Source organism: Vombatus ursinus, unplaced genomic scaffold (genome assembly GCF_900497805.2).
Source record: "Vombatus ursinus unplaced genomic scaffold, bare-nosed wombat genome assembly UNPS02008996.1, whole genome shotgun sequence".
NCBI lineage: Eukaryota > Metazoa > Chordata > Mammalia > Diprotodontia > Vombatidae > Vombatus > Vombatus ursinus.
This window is the reverse complement of record NW_020948774.1, coordinates 6841649-6865733: the sequence shown is the minus strand read 5'-3', so window position 1 is coordinate 6865733 and position 24085 is coordinate 6841649. Positions and strand designations below refer to the sequence as shown.

At 42.4% G+C, this 24085-nt stretch overlaps 1 protein-coding gene and 1 pseudogene across 7 annotated transcripts in view; one reads left to right on the top strand and one right to left on the bottom strand.

The window, feature by feature from the left end:
* Nucleotides 1-1662: 1662 nt before the first annotated feature.
* Nucleotides 1663-24085, bottom strand: part of TMC6 (transmembrane channel like 6) — a 43386-nt gene continuing 20963 nt past the window's right edge. For 2 of the 7 annotated variants that reach the window (XM_027850173.1, XM_027850174.1), the window contains exons 8-21: nt 23379-23636; nt 21621-21811; nt 20507-20648; nt 18197-18352; nt 17341-17513; nt 17147-17228; nt 15950-16047; nt 14319-14411; nt 13543-13618; nt 12549-12682; nt 12003-12179; nt 10905-10983; nt 10207-10302; nt 1663-1875 (exon numbers count right to left, since the gene is read on the bottom strand). In XM_027850173.1, coding sequence (XP_027705974.1) covers nt 10231-10302; nt 10905-10983; nt 12003-12179; nt 12549-12682; nt 13543-13618; nt 14319-14411; nt 15950-16047; nt 17147-17228; nt 17341-17513; nt 18197-18352; nt 20507-20648; nt 21621-21811; nt 23379-23636 — 1731 coding nt within the window. In that variant the 3' untranslated portion in view covers nt 1663-1875; nt 10207-10230. Of the gene's footprint in view, nt 1876-6594; nt 6717-10201; nt 10303-10904; nt 10984-11998; nt 12180-12548; nt 12683-13542; nt 13619-14318; nt 14412-15949; nt 16048-17146; nt 17229-17340; nt 17514-18196; nt 18353-20506; nt 20649-21620; nt 21812-23378; nt 23637-24085 lie in introns of those variants that run through there. The other 5 variants (XR_003568106.1, XM_027850175.1, XM_027850178.1 and 2 more) reach the window with 5 other exon arrangements.
* On the top strand, nt 5033-5977 carry LOC114034478 (annotated as a pseudogene).

Genomic DNA, 24085 nt, shown 5'->3' with positions numbered 1-24085 from the left:
CCTGTTCGTATCCTTTGACTATTTATCAATTGGGGAATGACTTATATTCTTATAAATTTGACTCAGTTCTTTATATTTTAAAAATGAGGAGGCTTTTATCAGTAACACTGTAAAAATTGTTTCTCAGCTTTCTGCTTCCCTTCTAATCTTGGTTGCATTGGCTTTGTTTGTGCAAAAACTTTTCAATTTAATGTAATCAAAATCATCCATTTTGCACCAAATTGATATTCTTAAAGGACAGGTCTGATGTTGTCCTTTTCTAGCTCAAGAAGTATTAGTGGGGGCAGCTAGTTGGTACAGTGGATAGACCACTGGAGTTGGAATCAGGAAGACCTGAATTCAAATCTGGCCTCAGATTCTTACTAGCTGTGTGACCCTGGGCAAGTCACTTAACCCCAGGTGCCTTAAAAAAAGAAAAAAAAAGCATTAGTGGTTTCCTACTGCTTCAAAGATAAAATACAAACTCTTTGATTGGGTATCTAAAGCCCTTTAAAATCTGGTGCAACCTACTTTCCTCAAATAATTTCCTATTATTCCCCATTACACCCTCAAGTTACAGCTAAACTAGTCTGCTTGCTGCTGTTCCCTCTACCTTTTATCTCCTATCTCAATACCTTTGCCTTGATTGTCCATCTTGCCTGGTGTTGGAAGCACTGCTCCATTACCAGCATCCTCTTTGTTCAGGTTCAGTAATGGGATAAACACTTATAAGTCATTGAATATTTAAGTTTACTTTGTTTTAATACTATTAAGAATATACAACAAGGATACAGTGGCACTTAGTTTCTGTGGATCTGTGGCCCCTGTATGGAAACCCATGTAGTCAGTAAATCATCAAGGTATGAGACAACTCACATGATCTTAGGGCCTCACCAAGTTGAGAGGCATTCCATGTGGCGGGGACTTTTTATTCCTCCATGTGACCAGGAAGCTGTGCCAGGGAAGCTGAGGCCAATCAGGTCCTTGGAGCAGCTTTGTCCCATCATACCTAGAATATTCTCTCTCCTTACTACCACCTCTTGGAATCCCTAACTCCTTTAAAGGCGCAGCTCAAAGGCTACTTCCTACAAAAAGCTTTTTTTGATTCTCTGGATTGTTAGTGTTTTCCTCACCTCTGTTGCTCTCAAATGATTTTCTGTTTATTTTGCAAATGCTTATCTGTATGTTGTTTGCCCCTAATAGAATGTAAGCAACTCAAGGGTAAGCACTGTTTCATTTTTGTCTATTTATCTCCAGTACTTAGCAACGTGGTGCAGTAGATAGAGTGCCAGACCTCAGGAAGATTCATCTTCTTGAGTTCAAATCTGAACCTCAGACACTGGCTGTGTGACCCTGAGCAAGTCACTTAATGCTGTTAGCCTCAGTTTCCTCATCTGTCAAATGAGCTGGAGAAGGAAATGGCAAAACCACTGTTGTATCTTTGCCAAGGAAACCCCAAATGGGGCCACGAAGAGCTGGACGTGACTGAAACAACTAAACAACAACAACGTTAGTACAGTACTTGGCCCACAGTGGGTAAATTGATATTTCTGGTATTAAAAAAAGCTTTTCAGATAGAATGGCCTTTCTCAGACCACAGGTTACTGATTTGGGGTATGTGTACCAAGGGAGAGAATATGGGGAATGTTTGTGCCCAATCCATAGAACATGAAAAACAAATCATTTCAAAAAACAAAATAAAAATACTATTTATTTCAAATAAATACTACATCAGGCCAGTCCCCAGTAAACTGGAAGAAAGAGAATGGGGGAAGAGGTGGAAGTCATTGCTGAATTAATTTCTAGCTTCAGTGGTTGGTGTCTGGCCCAATCAATGTTCTTCAGCCATGAGTATACTTCAAGTAAAATGGAAGAGAACTTTAGGGCCTCAGGGACCTGGAAGTCAAAGCAAAAGCAAAGATGGGTTAAGTCCCCAGGTATTTATTAAGTACTTACCATATAATAGGCATTGTGTTAAACACTGAGAATATTAAAGGAAGGCAAAATCAGATCCTGCTTTCAAAGAGCACATATTTTAATGGGGGAGATAAAATACAAGCAACTATGGACAAACAACATACATACAGAATAAACTTGAGATAATCACAGAAGGAAAGCGCTAGCATTAAGGGGGATAGGGAAAATCTTCTTGTATAAGATGAAATTTTGGTGGGAACTTGAAGGAAGCTAGGGAAGATAGGTGGCAGAAGCAGGGAGAGCATTCCAGCAAGGCACAGGGGACAACCACTGCAAAGACATGGAGTCAGGAGATGGAGCACTAAGCCCGAGGAACCATAAGAAGGCCAGTGTTGCTAGATAATGTAGTATGAAGAGGAGAGTAAACACTAGAAGGTAGAAGGGGCCAGATTGTGAAGGGTTTTAAAAACCAAACAAATGGCTTTATGTTTGATTCTGAAGGTGATATGGAGCTACCGTTTATTGAATGGGGAGGGGGGCACGGGAAAGAGGAGGTGGGAAACGATCAGACCTAAGCTTTAGGAAAATCACTTTGGCAGCTGAGTGGAGAATGGATTGGAGAGTAGAGGCAGGGAGATTAGGAAGTAAAAGGCTCTTTCCATAGTCCAGGCATGAGGTGATAAGCAACCAGCACCAAGATGGTGGCTATTTAAGTGGAGAAGCAGCAGAAATGAAGCGGCTTAAAGCCAAGTGAAGAAAGAAGACGTATAGAGCAACTGCTTCATGCTGAGAGCAGCTGAATGGAGGAAAACAAGCTTTGCAGCTACTACCGGGAGCTGATCTGATGGAGGAGAGCTCTGCTGCTTGGAAAGCTGGCTGGGGAAAGGAGAAGTTAAGATGCACTTTACTGCCACCTAAAGTTTGAATGGTGGTGATTCTTCAGAGATTTGTCTGCCTTGCTTCTTCACCTCTGGCTTGAGAGGACCCTCAGAGATCAGTGAGCTGACCTGAAAGCTCTGTGACTTCAGGGTTAGGAGAACTGCTTTGAGTTGATACTGACTCAGAGACCGGTCAAGGGACTCAATCCAAAAATCTCTAAAGATCCCAGGATTAGGGTCTCTCTGCTTTCAGTAAAAGGACTTAACACTGCTTTAATAATCCAAGAGGAGTAGCCGGTAGAAAAGTGGTTTCACCCAGAAATAGAGCAGAGAAGCCTAGAAGAGGCGCAGCTTGACCCAGCAGATAAAGTAATAATAGTCTGGACCTAAAGATATTAGGGACATAAAGACATGAAGTCCAGAGTTGTGAGTTGTTCCTGGAGCATGGGTTTTCCTACTCAGCTGCCTCTATGCTAAGTTTCTATAAGTTTGTGCCCACTCTCCCCAACTTACGCATGCGTGGCAGAAGGTGGCACAGGTTTATGGGTTGAGCCATTATGTCACTTTATTATTCTTGCTTTAACTTGTTCATGATTAAGAGTTAGTGGTAAGCTAAGATGTCCATCCCCTGTGACTTAGTGATTCCACCACTAGGTATATACCCCAAGGAGGTCACTGACAAAAAGTAAAGTCCCAGACAGACCAAGATATTTATACCAGCACTTTGTGTGGTCGAAAGGAAGTATAAACTGTTGCTGCCCATCAAATGGGGAATGACTAAACAAAACATAAAGAAATCACTGATGTGACAGAATTATTATTGTGTTGTAAGAAATGATGAATAGAAAGAAACATGGAAAGACTTACATGGAATGATGTAAGGTGAAACAGAGCCAAGAATACAATATACACAGTGACTACAACAAAGAGCAAAACCACAAAACAATAACAAATAAATGTTGCAAAATTACAAAGAGCAAGTTTGGTCCCAAAGAAGAGATAAGAATATACCTCCCCAACTCTTTTGCACACACGGGAGATCTTTGAGTGCAAGATATTGCATATATTGTAAGACTTTTTTCAATATATTCATCAGTTTTGCTAATTTTTTCTCTTCTCTTTCTTTAAAAAATACTTATAAAGTTCTTATAAAGTTTCTTATGAAGTTCTAAGAGAAGGTGAAGTACAGGCGTAGAGGGGAAATTTTTAACAACATAAAAACAAAAAATGTAAATAAAATTTTATTTTAAATAAGAAAGAGTTGATGTGAGAAAAAAAAAAGGTGTCAATTCTCTTAAACATTAAGTACACTGGTGTGGCCTCAGGAGCTGAAGTTGCACATAGTAAATATATTCCCACACCAGAGTTAGCCCTAAGACCCTGAGACTGAGTCGTGGCCACGTGGCCAAACACCTTCAGAGAACCATCCCAACCTGCCAGTGTGGATACAGCTGACGGCGAGTGAACCAGTCCCAGTGCAAAGAAAGGAAAGAGTGGGGGATTGGTGCCATGCCCACTTTGTACTTGCAAAATGAGGTTAGCCTAAAGTGTGAACTCCAAACTTTTTTGATCAAGTACCCACAGCAGTATTTTAACACACACCCTCAAAACATATATTTATTTATAAATCATATACATATAAATCATATATGCTTTGACAGCTTAAAACTGTACTAAGACTTTTGGGACGCCCTATACATTACTACTGTGTAACCCATGATGGAGATCACAGACCGTCCATGCCTACTGATCCTGTACTACTGTACTACTCACTCTGCCCTACCCAAAAGAGAAAAAAAAGTGAGTCTGGCTCCTGTTTATCCATTGCTGCCCCAGAGTGCCTGCTTCAGAGGGGACTTGCCAAAGCTGGGAAGAGGTAGGGAAAGGAAATTTCTCAATAACACTTGCACAGCTATTGCTGTGGGTGTCCAGGTAGCAGTTAGATTTTAACTGTCTGGAAGCTTCCACAGCAGAACAAAAAAAACAAAGGAGGATAGATATGTTTTTGTTGGCTATAAGCCTCTCTCGTGAGAAATAGGGGGAGCTAGGTGGCGCAGTGGATAAAGAGCCAGGTCTGGAGTCAGGAAGACTCATGTTCTTGGGTTCAAATATGGTCTCAGATACTTACTAGCTGTGTGACCTTGGGAAAATCATTTAACCCTGTTTGCCTCAGTTTCCTCATCTGTCAAATGAACTGGGGAAGGAAATAGCAAACCACGCTAATATCCTTGCCAAGAAAACCCCAAATGAGGTCACAAAGAGATGGAAATGACTGAACAACAACACAACACATGAGAATAGGATTGAGTTGGGCAAAGATGACCAAAAAGGAAAATGACAATTCTCTGGGAGAATAGACACAATAATGTAATGCTGATTGAGCTACAAATTGGTGGCTTCCCTGGTGGTAACAAGCTGGCAATGCAAGAGATCGTGATCCTCCATGTTGGAGCTCCCTTCAAGAAGGCCGTGAGCATTGAAGAATGCTCCACAACTTGAAGAATGTTATTAAACAGAAAAATGGGCAAGATGTTACCAATGTGGGAGATGAGGTCAGCTTTGTTCTTAATATCCCAGAGAATAAAGAATCTCTAGAGCTGCTAAGGAATGCTACTGGTAGGGCTGGCTATACTTATGAGGTTGTTATTGGCATGGATATTGCAGCCTTGGAATTCTTCTGATCTGGGAAATATAACTCGGACTTCAAGTCTCCTGATAACCCCAGCAGATATGTCATCCCCGATGCACTTGGGGATCTGTATAAGACTTTTTATCAAGGACTATCTAATGGTATCTATTAAAGATCTCTTTGACTAGGATGACTGTGAAGTTATCTGGAGTGTGAGGATTGCTGCTACTGCAGGCATCCAGGTGGTAGAGGATGATCTCACAGTAACCAATCCCAAGCACATTGAAAAGGCTGTGAATGAAAAAACCTAAAACTGCCTCCTGGTCAAAGTGAACCAGATTGACTCCGTAACTGAAATCTCTCCAGACATGCAAGCTAACCCAGTCCAATGAGTGTGGAGGTATGTTTCCTATTGTTCTGGGGAGACTAAAGATACTTTCATTGCACATCTGAAGAGTTTCCAAGTCAACATCAAACTATAATGTCCAGCCATTCAATTAGCTCACCTAACTTCACTACTGTCTAGCCTTCATCTGAACTTCTTGTCCATGAGCATAATACAAAAAATTTTGTCAAATGCCTTGTTGAAATCTAGATAAACTATGTCTTTAATATCCCCTGATCTACAAATATAACCCTGACCAAAAAAAAAAAAAATCCAAACAAAGTTAGTCTGGCATGACCCCTTCTTGAAAAAGTCATGCTGATACCCAATAATCATTGCTTCCCTTTCTAAAAGTTCATAAACCATCCCTTTAATAATATGTTCTGGAATTTTGCCAGAAATCAAAGTCAAGCTCATTGACCTATGGTTTGCAGACTCACAAGATATTTGTCTTTGTCTAGTCCTGTAACATATCAATCATTTTCCATTGATCTTTTGGAGATCAGTGGGAGCAGTTCATCAAACACATTTGTCAGGATTTTTAGTACCATGGTAGTTTAAGTGTGGTGATCTAAACTCATTGAGGACTACCAAGTGCTCATTTACTGGCTGGCTCTCTACTTAGCTTTCATCTGAGTTTCAATTGTTGGCTATTTTTCATTCTATCCTTTCCAGTACAAAGACTATCTTCTCAGCAGAAAAAAAATGATACAAGATGTGATTTCAGTATTCCTTCTTTCTTTTCATTATCCCATCTACCCTAAGTATCAGGTTTATCCCTTCTTTGAGTCTCCTCTTGTTTTTACCTTTGTTGTTCTTGGCGTGTGTTGCCAAGTTCAGCTCGTTTATATCTTGAGACACTATTCGTACAGGATTGTGTCATTTCTGTCGGCTGCTCCTGCATCTTCCATGTATGTCTTCTCAAAATCTAAATTAATGAATTTTCTGTGTTTCTTAATTAGTCTTAGACAGATCCTGCTTTGATTCCTCACTGGAATTATTTCTTGCGTGTTCAGAATTTTAGTCCAGAAATATTCCCATCCCCTATAGAATTTCAGGCCAGAAATCCTATCTATCCCTTCTCAGAAGCCTTTGGAATCTGATGCTCTAAGAGCATATCATCCTTTGCCTGGCTTTCTTCTCCTCTATCACAACTCTTAAGGGGCGCGGTCAACAATCTCCAAGGTTCCCATCATTTGTACCTCAGTTACCAGTTCTCCCTTATTGGTCAGAATAAGGTTGAGAACAGCACCTGCTCTCACCACTTCCTCCAGCTTCTGAAGAATGAGACTATTAGAGGAATCCACTTTTTTGACAGTGTTCCTGCAGATATTTTCACAGCTGAAGTGCCTATTAGTACTAGGACATGATACCTTGCCAATTCTGTAATGTTTTCAAACTCCCTGTCCATTTCCTCTTATGTCTAGGTGTTCTATAGTATGTTCCCATGACAGTATCACTTTTCTTGTTACACTTATTGAGCTTCACCTAGATGCTCACCCATCATCCTTCCCCACTCTGGCTCCTGATTTCTTCTTGAAAGTATATTGGCACATTTATTCAATCAATAAGAATTCATTAAGTGCTTATTATGTTCCAGGATCTGTGTAAGGCACTGGTGATACAAAGACAAAAAAAAAAAAAAGTAGTTCTTACTCTTAAGGGGTTTATAGAAATACAAAATAAATTTCATGTGGTTTGGGAGAGATGGCATGGGCAAAGGGTCAGGGTGGGGCAGGGAAGAATAGAAAAGGCTTCATGTGGAAGGTGATGTTTGAACTAAGTCTTAAAGAAAAAACTGGGGATTCTAAAGGCAAAGATGATGAGGAAGGGGGTGGGTGGAGAGCCAAGGCAAAAACCTAGAGATAAGAGATGGAATACTGTGTGTGAGCAACAGAGGAGGAGGCCAGTGTGACTGGAATCTATAATGAAGGAAGGGGAATAATGTTTAGTGAGGCTAGAAGGATAATCTAGAGCCATGTTGCGAAGAGTCTTAAAAACCAAAGAGGGAAATTTATATTTTACCTTAAAGGTAATTGTAGTCAATTAGTTTATTAAAAAGGGAAGCAATATGGTCAGATCTGTACATATGGAAAATTATTTTTGTATATGTGAGGGATGGATGATCATGAAAAGAGATTTGAGGCAAGGAAGATCAATCAGTACATCACTGTAACAGTCCAGCTGAAATTTCACAAACCAGTCCTTCGGGAACTAAATCTAAAGGCATCAACAAAACAAAACAAAACAAAAAGCACACACTGGCATTTATATGCCACTTTTAAGGTTCACAAAGCATTTACATATATTATCTCATTTGATCCTCACACTCCATGAGATAGGTGCTACCAATGCTATTATCCCCATTTTACAGGTGAGGAAACTGTAAGAAGCCAGGGCTTGCCCATGGTTACACAGCTAGAAAGTGTCAGAAGTGGGGTTCAACCAAGCATGTGCTGAAGCAACCCTGAACCCCAACCAATTGTTAAATTTTCAGTGTGAGCATTTATACCTCAGAGATCAGCAAACACTACAAATCAAGGCTTGATTTATTGTTTAGTTGGTTTCTAGACTCAAGAAAATGATGGGAAAGAATGTAAAAAATGCAAATTAAATTTTAAAGTATGTTACCAATTTTCAGTGAGCCTGTAATTAAACATTTACTGGCATACCCCTAGGTTCAACCCTGAGTCTCTCCTGATTCAAAGTTCATTAGTGTTTCTACTATAGCACCTGCAGCCTTAAGTGCAGACGAAGTAAACCCTGAGGCTTAGTGGGAATCTAAGCATCAAAGTTATTAAAGCTGAAGTGAGACCATCCTATCACCTAACCTAGTGATTTGCTTGTAGGAGAAAGGGAAAAAATGAGGAAAACACACACATAAAGACTGTATGTCACTGATGGGCAGCTAAGAAGAAAATTAGTCAATTCAAGAATTAGGGTCCAATTTCATTCCTTTTTTTTTTTACAATATATTTTAAATAAGATGATGTGTGCACAGACTGATATAAATAAAAATAATTTTTAATTTTACTTCTTGCATTCTATATAAAAGACTCAGGCTCAGTCATTTTTGTACAGACCTTTAATCAACACAGAGGGGTTTGCCTAAACTAAGAAATGACCAGCCTTTCTAATAGAAGTGCCAACAGAATTTCAATTCATTCTTTTTCCTAATTTTATGGGCAGCTAGGGGTCACAGTGAGATAGAGTGCCTGGCCTGGAATCAGGAAGACCTGAGTTCAAATCCAGCCTTAGACACTTACTAGCTATGTGACCTTGGGCAATTCTGTTTGCCTCAGTTTCCTCATCTGTAAAATGAGCTGGGAAGGGAAATGGCAAACCACTTCAGTATCTTTGCCAAGAAAACCCAAAACGGGGTCATGAACAGTCAGACATGACTGAAATGACTAAACAACAAAATACTATATGTAACATAATAGCTAGGAAAAGATGTACATGCATATATAAAACCTTCCCTTCCAACCCCTTCATCTCCAACACACACACACACCACTCATATTCAGTGAGTCTAGACCAGTGGCAGCTGTAAAACTATAGAATGTCAGAGCTAGCTGGAAGAGACCTTAGAGGTCCTCAAGTCCAACACTCACATTTTACAGATGAGGAAACTGAGGCCCAGAGATGGGAAATAACTTGCTCAGGGTTATAACATTTCCTAGTCAAGGGAAGTAAGGAACTGAAACAGAGTCCCTTTGACCAAGGAGTTAACAACAATTACTGCTACTACTAGCATTTACATAACACTTTAAGGTCTAAAAAAAATTTTACATACATTATCTTATTTCATCCTCACAACAGCCCTGTGAGGTAGGTGCTATTATCCCCATTTTACAGATGAAAAAGATTAAGTAATTTTGCCCCAGAGTAGCAGAGCTAGTAAGCATCTGAATCAGAATTTGAATTCAAGTCTTCTTGATTCCAAATCAAGCACTCTTTTTGCTACAATACCTTACATCACCACATCATTCTTAACTCGGGGATGGGGCTGTACATAGACTAGAGATCTTCTTTGGCATTGTTGCCAGGAGGGTAACTAGCAAGGTAGTCAGGGGTGTGGGGCAGGATAAAGAGGATCAGAAGAGACGAGTTCGATCCTTGACTGTGCGACCCTAGGCAAATCACTTAGCCTCTCTGAGGCTCAAGATGCTTCATCTGTGAAATGAGGATACTAATACCTGCCCCCAGTGAGAGGCTGTGCACAAAAGTACTCTGCACAATACAGAATTATCAGAAGACATCACTAGCACCAGGCTCCTGGCAAAATATTCTAGTCCTCAAGAAAATGCCAGTCTTTTGCCCAGGCTAGACCCAGCTTGTCTCCCTTCCCTTCTTATGTCTGCTCCCCCTACCACAGCCCTGGTTCCCCTTCCTTCCACTCTGGCCTCTCACCTTACCTGCAGTCTCTTAATTTCAGACCCTTAGCTGGTGGTTGCCCTCTTCTCATAAAGGGAGTGAAGCTTGTTGATAAGGAAGATTTTGTCCTCTCCCTCCTGGAATAGCAGAGGCACACAGAAGATGAGAAGAGGTAAAGAGAAAGGGACATGGCACAGATGAGCAGAGGGGACAAGACTGTAGCTCGCCCCCTCCCCCACCACATATACATAGATGCACACACACACACATAGCACACACATATACACATACCAAGCGTGCACACACCACACATATGCACACACCACATACAGATATAGGCACACACAAACCACATACATGTGTGTGTACTGCATACCCATATGGGCATACATCACATACATGCATTGCACATACCAATATATATAGTGCATGCACACCACATATATATTATATATATATATATTTATATAATATATAGAGAGGTATGCACCACCACATGTACATACACGCATACAAACCACATGCAAGCACATGCCACATGTCATACAGGTGGGTGTGCACACACATGTATGTGTGCCACGAGCATGTGTGTGCGTACACACATGTGTGTATGCCCTGTGGATATACGTGCACACATATACCAATGCACATGTGTGCACATGCCACATACAAATACTACATATACACCACATATATATTTGTGTACACACACTATATACACATACACACACACTCTTACATTACTAATCTGCTCCTTGAGGAGGCAGATAACCTTCCGCTGTCCCTTCACCACCTGGATATTGAAGTAGATCACAGCTCTAAAGAAAACACAAAAGTTCTTAAACACATATTGTTCTTTGTATGTGAAGATAATTCTAGTGGTCTTTGCACTCAGTGGTAAACAGGTATTTACTAAACCTGGGGCTCATTAGCTTAGAGCGTGATGCGAAGAAGGATATAGGCCAGGAAAGAGAAGGAAATAGGCACCTTGGGCAGCACAGAGGATGGAACATTGGACCTAGAGGCAAGATGACTGGAGTTCAAATCTGGCCTCAGGCACTTACTAGCTGTGTGACCCTAAGCAAATAATTTAACTGCCCTCTGCCTCATTTTCCTCATCTGTAAAATGAGGATCATAATAGGACTTACCTTCCAGTGTTGTTATAAAGATCAAATGAGACATTAATAAAGCACTTTGTAAACCATTATAGTGCTATATGAAAGCTAGCGATTAATATTATAAATAGGACCTAACATAAAGGTTAGCTGAATGAACCGATGATGATGAAGACGATGATGAGCAGGGTCCTATAACAAGTGCTATTTGAGGGGGAGGGGGATAGATCATTTGTATTGTCTCCAGGAACACAGATGGAATATCTTGCCTTCCATCCCTTGTAATGGGAAGAGGAGATGGGATACTCGACAGGCTCTTACAACCATTTAGTCCAACATACTCATTTTACAAACAAGGAAACCAAAAACCAGGTGGGGGAAAGAGAAGCCACACAATCATTTGTCTTCAGGCAGACGCCAGATGGCCATTTGTCAGGATGTCAGAGGGGATTTCTACTGAACTACAGGTTGGACTAGACGGCCTCTGAGAGCCTTTTCAATTCTGGGACCTAGTAACATGTCCCAGGTTATACATATTTATATGACTGACCCTTTGCTTACAATATACAAGATGGCTAGACGGGATAGTCTGGGATCAGGAAGATGGGAGTGGGGGGAACCTATGCACCATAGTCAGAGGGGGTGGAATTGTTTCAGAGAGAAGGGGGCGGTCATAGGATCATTTCCAACTCCCTCCCCACCTATAGCCCTTTCTACTCACAAAAGCACAGCCGATACCAAGAAAATAAAAAAGGTGTTTTCCACCAGATACTGGTGGATCCAGGTGAACCAAGTAACACTGGGACTGGCCTCCTCCAGGTGACGAATCCAGACTTTGCCAGCCTCATAGATGGTGTTCAAAGTCCGGAAGGGGCCACAAGTCCTGGAGGGCCTCACACTGAGGAGGACAGATTACATAAGCAATGTGCGCCTTAGAGACTTACCCTCAGATCCTAAAATAATCTGAAGGCCAGGTGCCTCCCTCCCTTCCAGCTCCTAGCTCTACCTCCATCACTTTCAGCTTGGAAGGAGTGGGGAACCCAAGGCTTCAAGGCCACATGGGGCCCTCTAAGTCCTCAAGTGCATCCCTTTGACTGAATCCAAACTTCCCTGTAAGGTCCTTCATAGACACTGAACTGAAATGTCTTCCTTACTCTCACTCCAGTCTCACCACCCAGTTCTATCCCTACATCCTAAGAGAAACTGACAGCAACACAAACCAAATCAATAAATCCCAAAGCTGACCTTCCCAGCAATGTTGACTTACTGCCAGATAGCATAGGAGAGGAATATGGCTGCCCCTAAGAAGGAGGGAAAGCAGAGGAGAGTGATGAAAATGGTGGTCATGTGCGAAGCTCTCCAGGGTTTCCTAGGCGCCTGGCAGTTTGCCATCAGGCTGATCTAGAAAAGACAAAAGAGGTTGCTTTCTATGGTTCCCCTCTCTCTCTCCATCCTTCAGGCCTAGAAATCTAGAGAAGGAGAGAGGAAAGTATACAGGCAGATCAGTGGAGTCCAAAGGACTTTGGGTTTGTTTTTGTTTCTGTTGTTTCAGAGATGGCAGGGTTGGGGGGATATAGAGGATAAAGAAGGAAGTCTGTTTAGGGAAAGGCATGTACATAAGAGAAGCAGAAAGTGGGGGTAGGTAGCCCTGTGGTCCAGCAAGTTTCCAAATAGAAAGGCTATGGCTCCCTAGGAACAATTTAGAGGTAGGACACGAAGGGAAACAAGTCTCTTGAAAAGGGTCAGAGTCAATTGTGAATAAAACACCCTGCAATAACAACACACACACACTTCTATATTTGAGGTTTACAGAGGTGGGGAACCTGTGACCTTACAGCCACATGTGGCCTTCTAAATCCTTAAGTGTGGCCTTTTGACTGAATCCAAGGTTGTTCTATAAAATTTGGATTCAGTCAAAAGGACACACTTAAGGATTTAAAAGGCCACATGTGACCGTAAGGCCACAGGCTCCCCACCCCTGTATCTAACCTCTTTTCCTCACAGAAACCCTGAAAAGTAGGTGTTGAATCCATTTTACAAGTAGGCCTTGCTTGCTCTGTAGATACAGAACAGCCCACAGTCCCAGCCAGAAGGTAACTCCTGAGGCAACAATTCCTTCCTCCAGGGTAAACATTTGATTGTTAGCTCCATGAGGGTAGGGACCAACTTTTGCTTCTCTCCCCAGTGTTTCGCACAGTGCCTGGCACACAGCAGGTGCTTAATAAATGTTTGTGACTGACTACGCAGCAGAACCTCATTACCTTCTTGATATAGAACAGGAACAGGAGCTTGAGAAGCTGGATGGCAGGGAGAAGAGGGGAGAAGAGAACACCCAGCCTACAGGGAAAAAAGAAGAGAAAGATCCCTCCAATCCTGGAACTACAAATATCTGCTTGCAGGCCCCGTGCCCCTCCCCCACCCCCGTCCCCCACTCCCTGTCCTTTGAGCCAGAAAGCTGAAGGCCCTATGTCTAAAGAGGTCATGGAGCAGAGTCCTGTGGGTCAAGGGAGGCCTTTCACATGAGAAACTCTAAAAGAAGTCACTCACTGCACTCAAGGGCGTATGGTGGACTTTGCTGTAGGATAGATCTTCTGTTGATTAATGGGAATGGCCACAAATCCCCTCCTTCCAGCCATCCAGGTCATCATGGTGGACATAAGGAATTCAGGCCTGGGCCAGACTCTTAAAAATAACCCCAAGGCAACCTCACTGCACCTAGCAGCGGATCTCTCCCCACCTCATGGGGCAACAATGGAAATGAAATAAAATCCTCTCTTGGCTTCTAAGGAGACTAGGCAAGGAGTTTCCAAGTCTCCCCCCTTAGCTCATAGGAATAAAGGGGGGATATGGGAACCCAAATGGTCCCTGTCCTTGTACCGATGAGCCCAAGGTGAGGTGCCCTACCTGTGGGATGCTCCAACATGCCTTTGCAGAAGAATTGTCTCTTCCACCTCAGAGCCAGGGAGCTATTCACACAGGCTCTGGGGGGCAGCTGCTGATTGACCACAGTGGGGCAAGTCTGGATGGGAGAACTCACCAGGTCAGGGTCTGCCCGTAAATCAGCTCCAGCACATTTCGAGCAACATCAAATTCTGGTTTCCGATCTTGCTTCAGCCTCTCTGTAATGAGCCTAAAGGGCAGAAGCAGTAATCGCAAGGCTCAAATAAACTGGCTGTCTAATCATCAATGGCCTAACCAACTGTCATTCACTCAGAAGAGCTATAAGACAGACCTTGGGAGTGGCAAAAAATGTAGATGTCCCTCACTTTTCTCAGTAGGTGGGTCCAAAAGCCCAAATGACCGAGAGGTCTGTGCAACTTAATTTAACCAACATATGGAAAAGACTTCCAGGAGTTTCTGTCAGCTAAGTGACACAGTGGTTAGACTGCTGGACCGAGAGTCAGCTGTCTGCCTCAGTTACCACATCTATAAAATGGGAATGATAATAGCAACCACCTCCCAGGGTTGTTGTGAATTCCAAATGAGATTGTGTCTGAAATGTGCTTTGCAAATTTTAAAGTGCTACATAATGATAATAATAATTGCTATAGCTAGCATTTATGTAGCTAGATAAGCACCATATAATAAGTATTATATAATCATATAATAATAACAATATATAATAGCACTTACTCGCATTTTAAAGTTTGCGAACTGCATTGCAGATAACAATCTCATTTTATCCTCACAACAACCCTGAGTGCTATTTTACATTTTACAGATGGAAAATTGAGGGAGGCAGGGATTAAGTGACTTGCCCAGTGTCATAATGCTAGCTATTATTATCATTATTCAAAGAGATAAGAATGTCAGATATTATTATATTGACTAGGGTTTAGTCCTAGCTTTGCCACTGATTAGCTGTGTGACCATAGGGGAAGTCAGTTTCCCTTTTCGGACCTCAGTTCTCTCCCATGTAAAATGAGGGAGTTTGACTTAATCTCAAAAAGCTCCCTGTGGCAATATGATTCTATAATCTTCAGGCAGCAAAGGGTTCATGTAAGATCACTGAACTGGGAATGGTACAAACCCATGATCTTTCACCACATCACTTAGAGGCTTAGAATGCCAGCATTTGTTATACTGAATGAATGTGGGAATGAGTCATTCGCACATGGGGGTGGAGGGGACAAAGAGAGGCTAAGTATCTCACCAGAGGTTACAGAGTAAGTCAACAGACTCCCCAAGGAGAGGAATATAGAGCTTAAAGTCTCTTTTTAAAATTTTTGTTTTTCCCTTTATACTAATACTAATAATAACCTTATATAGCCCTTTAAAGTTCACAAAACTCATTTTTTTGTGTATTATCTCCTTTGATCCTTTCAACAACCTCATGAGGTAGGTGCTACTATTATCTCCATTTTATAGTTGACAAAACTGAGTCTGTGAAAGGATAAGTGACCGGCCAAGAGTCACATAATTGAGCGTCAGAGCCAAGACTTAGGATTTGGATCTTCCGGACTCCAAATCCAGCACTCTTATCTTCTACGTCATGCTGGTTTGTGTTTGCATTAAGTAAGAGGTTTCCAAAATCACTGTCTATGTTGGAGAAGGCAGAGGTGGAAGAGAAAAACCTAAGGGCAAGAAATGAGAAGGGAGAGGGAGAAACCAAATAATCCCTGCAAGTCCATCCCAGATTTAATTCTATCCTTCTGCTGTCTCTCTTACCTCCAGACCAGCTCTCCAAAGAGAGTGTCGACCAGTGTGAAGATAAAGTCCATCATCATGAAGCGGTAGAGCTCCTGACCCACAAACGTCTCCCAGCACTGATAATGATAAAAAAGAATTCTCTAATGGCTGTATACACTTGTAGGCTTTGTGTTTACAAAGCACTTCCTTGGAGATTATTTTATTTCATTTATTTATTTTATTATTTATTTTATTTAATTCTTACCACCACTGTAAGAGAGGGTGATATTTCTGCAAAGAGTCAACCAGTGGGCCTCTGAGCTCTCGACCCTAAGAGACTAATATTCTCCTACTCTGTTCTTTATAGATAAGGAAACAAGGTCAGAGCAGGGAAATTACTTATCTAAAGTCACAGTTGGGACCATAACTCAAACCCTGACTGTTAGACTTTCCAACTGCCTCCAAGAAGAAATAAAAGTCACCTCAGGGCTAGGGATACTTTGTTTGTCCCCATGTCTGGGTACAGCTCCCAATTCTTTTTGGGGGGGGGGCAGGGGGGGGAAGGGGAAGTGGTGAGAAATGTTCTAAAAACAAACGGGTCTCAATCAATATCCTTTATGACACCCACCATATTCAATTCAACTCAGCAAACATGCAGTGCCTATGTATGAGGTACAGCATGAAGACAGTGTGCCCTCTGGGCTCCCAGAAATGTCTTTGTTAATAAAAATATAAGAAGTGATGAGCTCAATGATTTTAGAAAAACATGGAAAGACTTGAGCAAAATAATGAAAAGTAAAATGAGCAGAACCAAGAGAACACTATATACACTAACAGCAATATTGTTTTAGGAATGACTTTGAATAAATAAGTTATTTTGATTATTATAAATACCCAATGAACTGTAAAGGATATATGAAGAAAGATGCTATCTGCATCCAGAGAAAGAACTGAAAAATGGATGTATAGAATGTGTGTGTATGCGTGCATGCATGTGTGTGTCTAATAGCAGCCGTGGAGGGGAGGAGAAAAAAAGAAATTTACATGATAATTTTGTTGTATATTTGAAAAGAACAGCAAGTTGTGCACAATAGATTTGCAGTTTCATGTATAATCATCGTTTTTATTGTACTGTTATAGAAATGCTTGTTTTATTTCATAAATTAAAAGTAAAATTTAATAATGAAAAAAACATTAGAAGAAAAGAAAAAGAAATGTCTTTCTTGGCACATTTACCTGGTCTTCCAGTGATCTAACCTTACGGCCCATCCAGTGGTAACAGAGAAGTCCCAGAATAACCATCTTGAGAATCAGGTTCCTGAGAAAAAGGGGAAAATGAGTGAAGGATGCTGTAGGTGGGGAAGTAGACAGGCAGGCAAATCTGTCAGATCCTCAAAGGGTGGCAACGGAAGAACAGAGCCCTGCCCTACCTGCAAATGGCCACGTACACCTCCAAAACAGGAGAATCATGCTGCTCCCAGCTGGCTAGGACATTGTAGAGATAGGGAACCACCAGACTGATGATACAGACTATGAGGGGCAGAGCCAGCAGACTGGCTTCCTGGAGCTTCTCACTGATCATCTGGGTCCTAACTTCATGGTTCTGTGGATGAAATGATAAGGGAACAAGCTTGCTCACATAGAGGAGGTAAGATCAGGCAAACTCTGGGGCAGGTTAGGCATTTTTCTGGCCAAGTAAATCACTAGATGGAGACTTGGAGAGGAGGGTACATTGATGTGAAAAGTCTACAGGGTTGGGGATGGATCACAGGTTGAGATGGGCACTCAAAGTCCTGTCCTCCCTTCAAAAAACATCTGCAAGCTATGAGTTAATTACCCAAAATTCCACTGAGAGACTTAAGGCAGAGGTAGGAGAGAAATAATAAGGGAGAAGGAGAAAGATGGGAAATCATAACTAACAGTTATCTAGTGCTTTAAGGTTTGCAAAGTCCTTGACAAATTATCTCAGAGAAGACCAAAATAAAGAATGGAAGAGAGAGAGGTGGAAAAGAAAGGGATGAGGTACACAGAGGGAGAAGTGGAAGGATGCTAATGATGCCGTGAGTGACATTCAGATGCTGATGCTGGGCCCAAAGTTCAAGGTTTAGGCTCCCAGGGCAGAGGAAAGGACAGTCTAAGACAAGAAATGGAGGGGACCACGAAGAGGAGGAAGAAATCCTTGAGCTGGAGCCCCTCTAAAGCAGTTTTTACCAGGCAGCTCCAGCCCTAACTCCCAACCTTCTACCCCTTCCTAGGATCAAAGTAACCAAAAGTTGGAGGGCTCACTTCATGCATGAACTCTGAGAATGAGTAGACAGCAATGGCACAACCCAGGGCAGAGCCCAGGGACAGCAGCCACACCAGAAGCAGCACTGTCATCTGTCTCAGTCTTCCACACACACTTCTCGGGTGTTGCTTCAGCTGCCCCTCGGCCAACAGCTCCTGCCAGGAGGACCACAGGACAGTCAGAGCCCAGGGCCCTCCCACACCCAGCAAGGACCCAGAAAGTCAACATCTGTGTAGAAAAACTAGGAGAGAAGGTACACAAGGGAAGGGACAGGAACATAAGAAGCTACAATCATTCTAGGGTCATAGCTGGTTGGTAGCATCCCTTAAGGACTGATCTTCCCACAGCCTGTTAGCCCTGGCTACTGAGCCATGGCTCCATATCCCTCATTCCTGGAAGGTTTCTAGAAGAACCTCCTAGTTTGTCTCCTTGACTCAAGGTCCAAACTTATCTTCCTCAAAAGCTCTCCGAAAGCATTTTCCTGGCAATCACCTTGTGATAGAGATATTACAATTATTATCCCATTTTATGGAAGAGGAAAACAAATCTCAGAGAGATTAAGTAATTTGTCCAAGGTCACACAGCGTTTCAGCATCAGAACTTCCACTTGAACCCCGATCTTATCCTTATATCACTTTTGTACTCAAGAACCTACAATGACTCCCAGCACTCTATCATTTTAAAAAACAGCTCAGTAGCTTTTTAAAGTCCATCCACCATCACTTCACCTCCAACCCTCAACTCACCACACCTTATCTCTCTCAGGAAGCCAATGGTATGGGGATGGAATGGGGCAGGGGGGGGAGGACATCAAAATGGAGTCAGAGAAGCTGGGTTCAGATCCTGACTGTCTGATGCTTACTATCTGAGTGACCCCATGTAATCACCTGGGCCATGATTCCCTCATCCAGAGGGGTTGGATGAGAGGGAATTCTGAGGTCCCATTGATCTCTAGCTCTGTGATCCTATGATTTCTCAACAAGGCTTCTCTTCTCCAACTAACTGAATATGCTCACCTTCCCCAGACAAGGGCTGATTATTTAATTACATGCCCACCCCTTGGAATGCCTCCCTTCCCCTTATCCTTCCTGAATTAGTGTTAAAAAGTCCCTGCATCTTTCCCAGATACATATAGGCAGTTTTTAAAAAGTGAATGTAAGCTATTGACAACCATTTGAGAGAATGTTGCCAATTAGTAACAATAGAAAATGTTCACATTAAAACAACTCTGAGATTTCACTTCATACCAATCAGGTTGATAAAGATAATGAAAGATGGAAACAGTATATGATAGAGGGGCCATGAGGAAAAGGACACACAAATGCATCGTAGATGGAGTTGTGAATTGGTAACCAATCATTCTTGAAAATAATTTGGAATCCATACCCAAAATGTCACTAAACTGTGTATTTCCTTTGACCTAGTGGTCTTTCTCCTTAGGGATCTACCCCAAGTAGGTCAAAGACAAAGGGAAAGATTTCATGTCTCATTTAAACAAAAATATTTATAACAGATCAATTTGCCTTTGAATTTAAAAAAATAGTGATTTGATTACTCTTTTATTTTTGATACCTTTATTTCTGAGTATATTACTCTCCTCTTCTCAGACCAGCAAATCATAACTTGTAACCAAAAAAAAAAAAAGAGAGAGAGAAAAAGCAAGTAGACAAAACTAACCAACCAACACATCAATCTGGACTGTCGGTAAGTCACTTCTAGAAAGAAGGGAAGGAGGAGCATCTCCTCAGGCATACTCCCACCCTAACTTTAGGAAGCCATTCCAAGAGGGCTAATCTGTATTCCATCAGTCTGTGTTTATCCTTGGATTCTTAGGGCTATTTTGTGGGCGTGCCATCTCCCTAACCATCTCGGAAAGTCCCAGAAGACCAACATTATGTTCTCCTTCTTTTGCATCCTTTCCACAGTGCTCAGTACACAAAAGGAACTCTAATTGTTGGAGGTGAAGGAATGACAGAGCTGGATTTAAAATTCCACAGCACATGAACCCTCAGGATAGGTGGAGACGCCCCTACTTAATACCTGAGCAGCCTACACAGAGCTACCTACACAAACGCATCTAGGCTCCTTGCATTAGAAGATATAACTTAAAAACCTATTATCTAAAGTAAACCTTTTTTTTTTTTTTGGTTCCAGCCTATTACTTTGGTATCAAATCTCAGGCAGAGGTTGAAAGTTACTTGGGTTAGTGAGTCACAGGGTGGGACGATCTGTGTGGAGTGGATGGGGGGGGGGCGGTATTATGTAATAGGAGAAATGACTGATCCCAGCAATCCCTGGGCCCCATTCACCTTTAACTGTGTCCTAATGTTGTCATGTTGTAAGGAAGCCCATCTTTGGGTTACCCTGTAGTCCCAGGAGCAGAAGACAGTGATGGCATGGACTCCAAGGGTACTGCCCACCTGGTAGCTCTTTCCAAAGGAACGAGACATGCTAGGGAGAAAAGGAGATGCATGGGTGAGGCGGAGTGAGAGGAGGGAGAGAGAGGAAGATGGGAAAGGGAGGAAAAAGAATCAAGGGCGAGGGACTGAGGAGGGAAATTCTGATCTGCCTTCAACTCTATAAAGAGCTGGCTGCTTGTGGAAAGTAGATCAGATGCTTCTCCTTGGACCCAGAAGGTAGAACTATGAGGAGCAGGTAGATATGCTAAGGAAGGCTTATGATTGATATAAAGAAAGATTTCCTAACAATTAGAACTGGGCAGTTAGGTGGTACAGGAGATAGAACAAGCGGGCCCTGGAGCCAGGAGGACCTGAGTTCAAATCCAGCCTCAGACATTTACTACCTGTGTGACCCTGGGCAAATCACTTAACTCCAATTGCTTAAAAAAAAACTGTCCAAAAGTTAAGTTAAACAGGCTGTGGGTTCTCCCGTCTCAAAGATCTTCAAGTAAAATTTGTTTATTGTTCAGTCATTTTCACTTGTGTCTGACTCTTCATGACCCCATTTGGGATTTTCTTGGGCAGAGACACTGGAATGGTTTGCCATTTCCTTCTCCAGCTGATTTTACAGATGAGGAAACCGAGGCAAACAGGGTTAAGTGACTTGCCCAGGGTCACATGACTAGTAAGTGTCTGAGGCTAGATTTGAACTCAGGTCTTCCTGACTCCAGCCTGGCACTCTATCCACTGTGCCACCTAGCTGCCAAGTCTAAAGAACACTATTCTGGTATGTTTGTAGAGGAGGTTCTTTCAGATAAAGCTTGGACTAGAAGACCTCAGAGGTCCCTTCCATTTCTCACATTCTGTAATTCTGTCAAAAGGAGGAAAAGGGGTTGGCGAGGTGGAGCAGAAGAGAAGACAATTTTGGAGTAAATAATATGAAAGTGAAGGACGGTAGATAGGACAAGATACTGAGGTGGCGGGGGAGTGGTTCCACGCAGGAGCGGGAAGGGTCTCTCCTTACCTGTATACCAGGGTGATACAGGTGATAAAGAAGGAAATACCAATGGTAAAGAGGTAAGCCAGAGGCATGTTGTATGGCAGATGGACTGCCCTTGGAGGGCAGTGGTCACTGTTCTGATGGGAGGAGCATGGCTGGTTCAAGGTGAAGTTACTGTAGTAGCCATAGTACATCACTGTGTGAGTGAATCGGCCCTGAAAAGACAGGGGTAAGATAACTCAGGAGGAAAGTCAATGGACCCTCTGCTGCCCAATTCCACCCATCCCACCCGCAACCAAACTGAGTAGGGAAGCAAGAGAAAGAGAAGGCAGTAGTGGGCAGGAATACAGAGCTGAGAGGGAAATGAAAAAATAAAAAAGGAAAGACCCGTAGAGTAAGGCCAAAGGTAGAGCCACTAGAAAATACAAACAAGAGGAAACAGAATCCTAGGATTTCACAGTGGGAAGGTGGCTCAGGGGTCATGTAGTTCAGCTCTGTCCAAAAGAGAAATTCCTTCATTAACATCTTGGACAACCTCCCTATGGAGTCCATCCTTCTTTTAAAGAGTTGGATTATTAGGAAGTTCCTCGTTATGAGCTGGAATTTATCTACCTACTTCTCCTAGTCCTACCTTCTGGAACTACGAAGAAAGAAATTTGATCCTTGATCCAATTCAAATATTCCAAGGATAAGAATCATTTCTCTCGGGGTGGCTAGGTGGCATAGTGGATAAAGCACGGGCCCTGGAGTCAGCAGGACCTGAGTTCAAATCCAGCCTCAGACACTTGACACTTCCTGTGTGACCCTTGGGTAAGTCACTTAACCCCAATGGACTCACCAAAAAAATTAAATTTAAAAAAAAAAAGAATCATTACTCTCCTTAAGTGTCCCCTCCTCCAAGCAGTTTTTTACAAAAAATCCTCATATAGCATGGTTCTAAGTCCTCTTCCCATCCTGGTTGGTGCTCCCATAGATGCCATCTAGCTTGTCAATATCCTTCCTATACAGTATGACCATCAGACTATTTACTGCCTCTTTGTCCTGGATGCTCTGCATCTATTACCTCACATCATACTCTATAGCAATCATATCACATGGTTGACTAATGGCTAAGACTAAGCATATTAATGTTGAGCTTGTAGCCTATCAAAATCCTCATATCTTTTTGTATATGTACTACTTCCTAAACACATACAGTCCAAGTCCAGTCCCCTAATCCCAACTTCTTTAAGGGGGTGAAGTGAAAATAAAAAGTACTTAAGTGGTAGCCACAGAAGAGGAAAAGATGGCCCCATACATACAGCCCATGGGTACAAGGAGAAAGGAGAGGCTTTTTTTCCCCATAGGTGCATGCGTTTCTGGCCATTTTTAACATCAGCTGGCAAAGTAAGGATATGCCTTTTGCACCGGCTGTATCCTTAAGTCACCATCAGAGCAGACCCCACAAAGCCCTGGTTAGGGAGGGGTTAGCATGGGGCAGCTAGGTGGCACAGTACATAGAGCACCGGTCCTGAAGTCAGGAGAACCTGAGTTCAAATCCAGCCTCAGACCAAACACTTGACACTTAATAGCTGTGTGACCCTGGGCAAGTCACTTAAGCCCAATTGCCTTTAAAAAAAAAAAAAGGGGAAGGCTTAGACAAAGAAAATGAAGAAGCATGCATAGACAAAAAAGAGGGAGGGGAAGAGAGTCAGAAAGATAATCCCTCTTCAGGGGGCTGAGGAAAAGGTCTTACGTTCAACAAAAGGCTTAGTACTAACCAACCAGGTTCCCCGTACTCACTGCCCCAGTGAAGAGTTCCAGGCCTGTGAACGAGGAGACAGGGAACTCTGAAGTTGGGGGAAAGGCCACCTGCACGGCCACAACAAAGGGCAGCAGCAGGGACAGGAGCAGGATGTTGAAGGAGACCAAGGTCTTGAGGAAGAGGAAGTAGGAGAGGACACTAGAGCCAAACTGGCCACTAATTTGCTTCAGGTGGCAACGCCAGGGCTTGAGGGCATGCAGACCAGAGAGAAGTCCATACCACAAGCTGCGGAAAGCCTGTGGGAACAAGAATAGTGTCAATAATTATAAAAATAATAATTACTATTATCATTTAGTGATTAGGACTTCAAGGTTTGCAAAGTGCTTTAAAAATATGATCTTACTTAATCCTCACAACAACCCTGGGAGATAAGCATTATTATTATTCTCATTTTATACAACAGAAAACTGAGGCAGACAGAGGTTAAAGTGACTTACTTAAGGTCACTCAGCTAGTAAGTGTCCAAGGATGGATTTGAACCTGACTTCAGTGTGCCACTAGGTAGGGCGTTACAATCATACCTCTAGATCCATACTAGGAAAACACATTAGGGAAAGTCCATTAAAGCAGTATTATAGGGGCAGCTGGATGGTGCAGTGGATAGAGCTCTGGCCTTGGAGTCAGGAGGACCTGAGTTCAAATCCGGCCTCAAACACTTGACACTAACTAGCTGTGTGACCCTAGA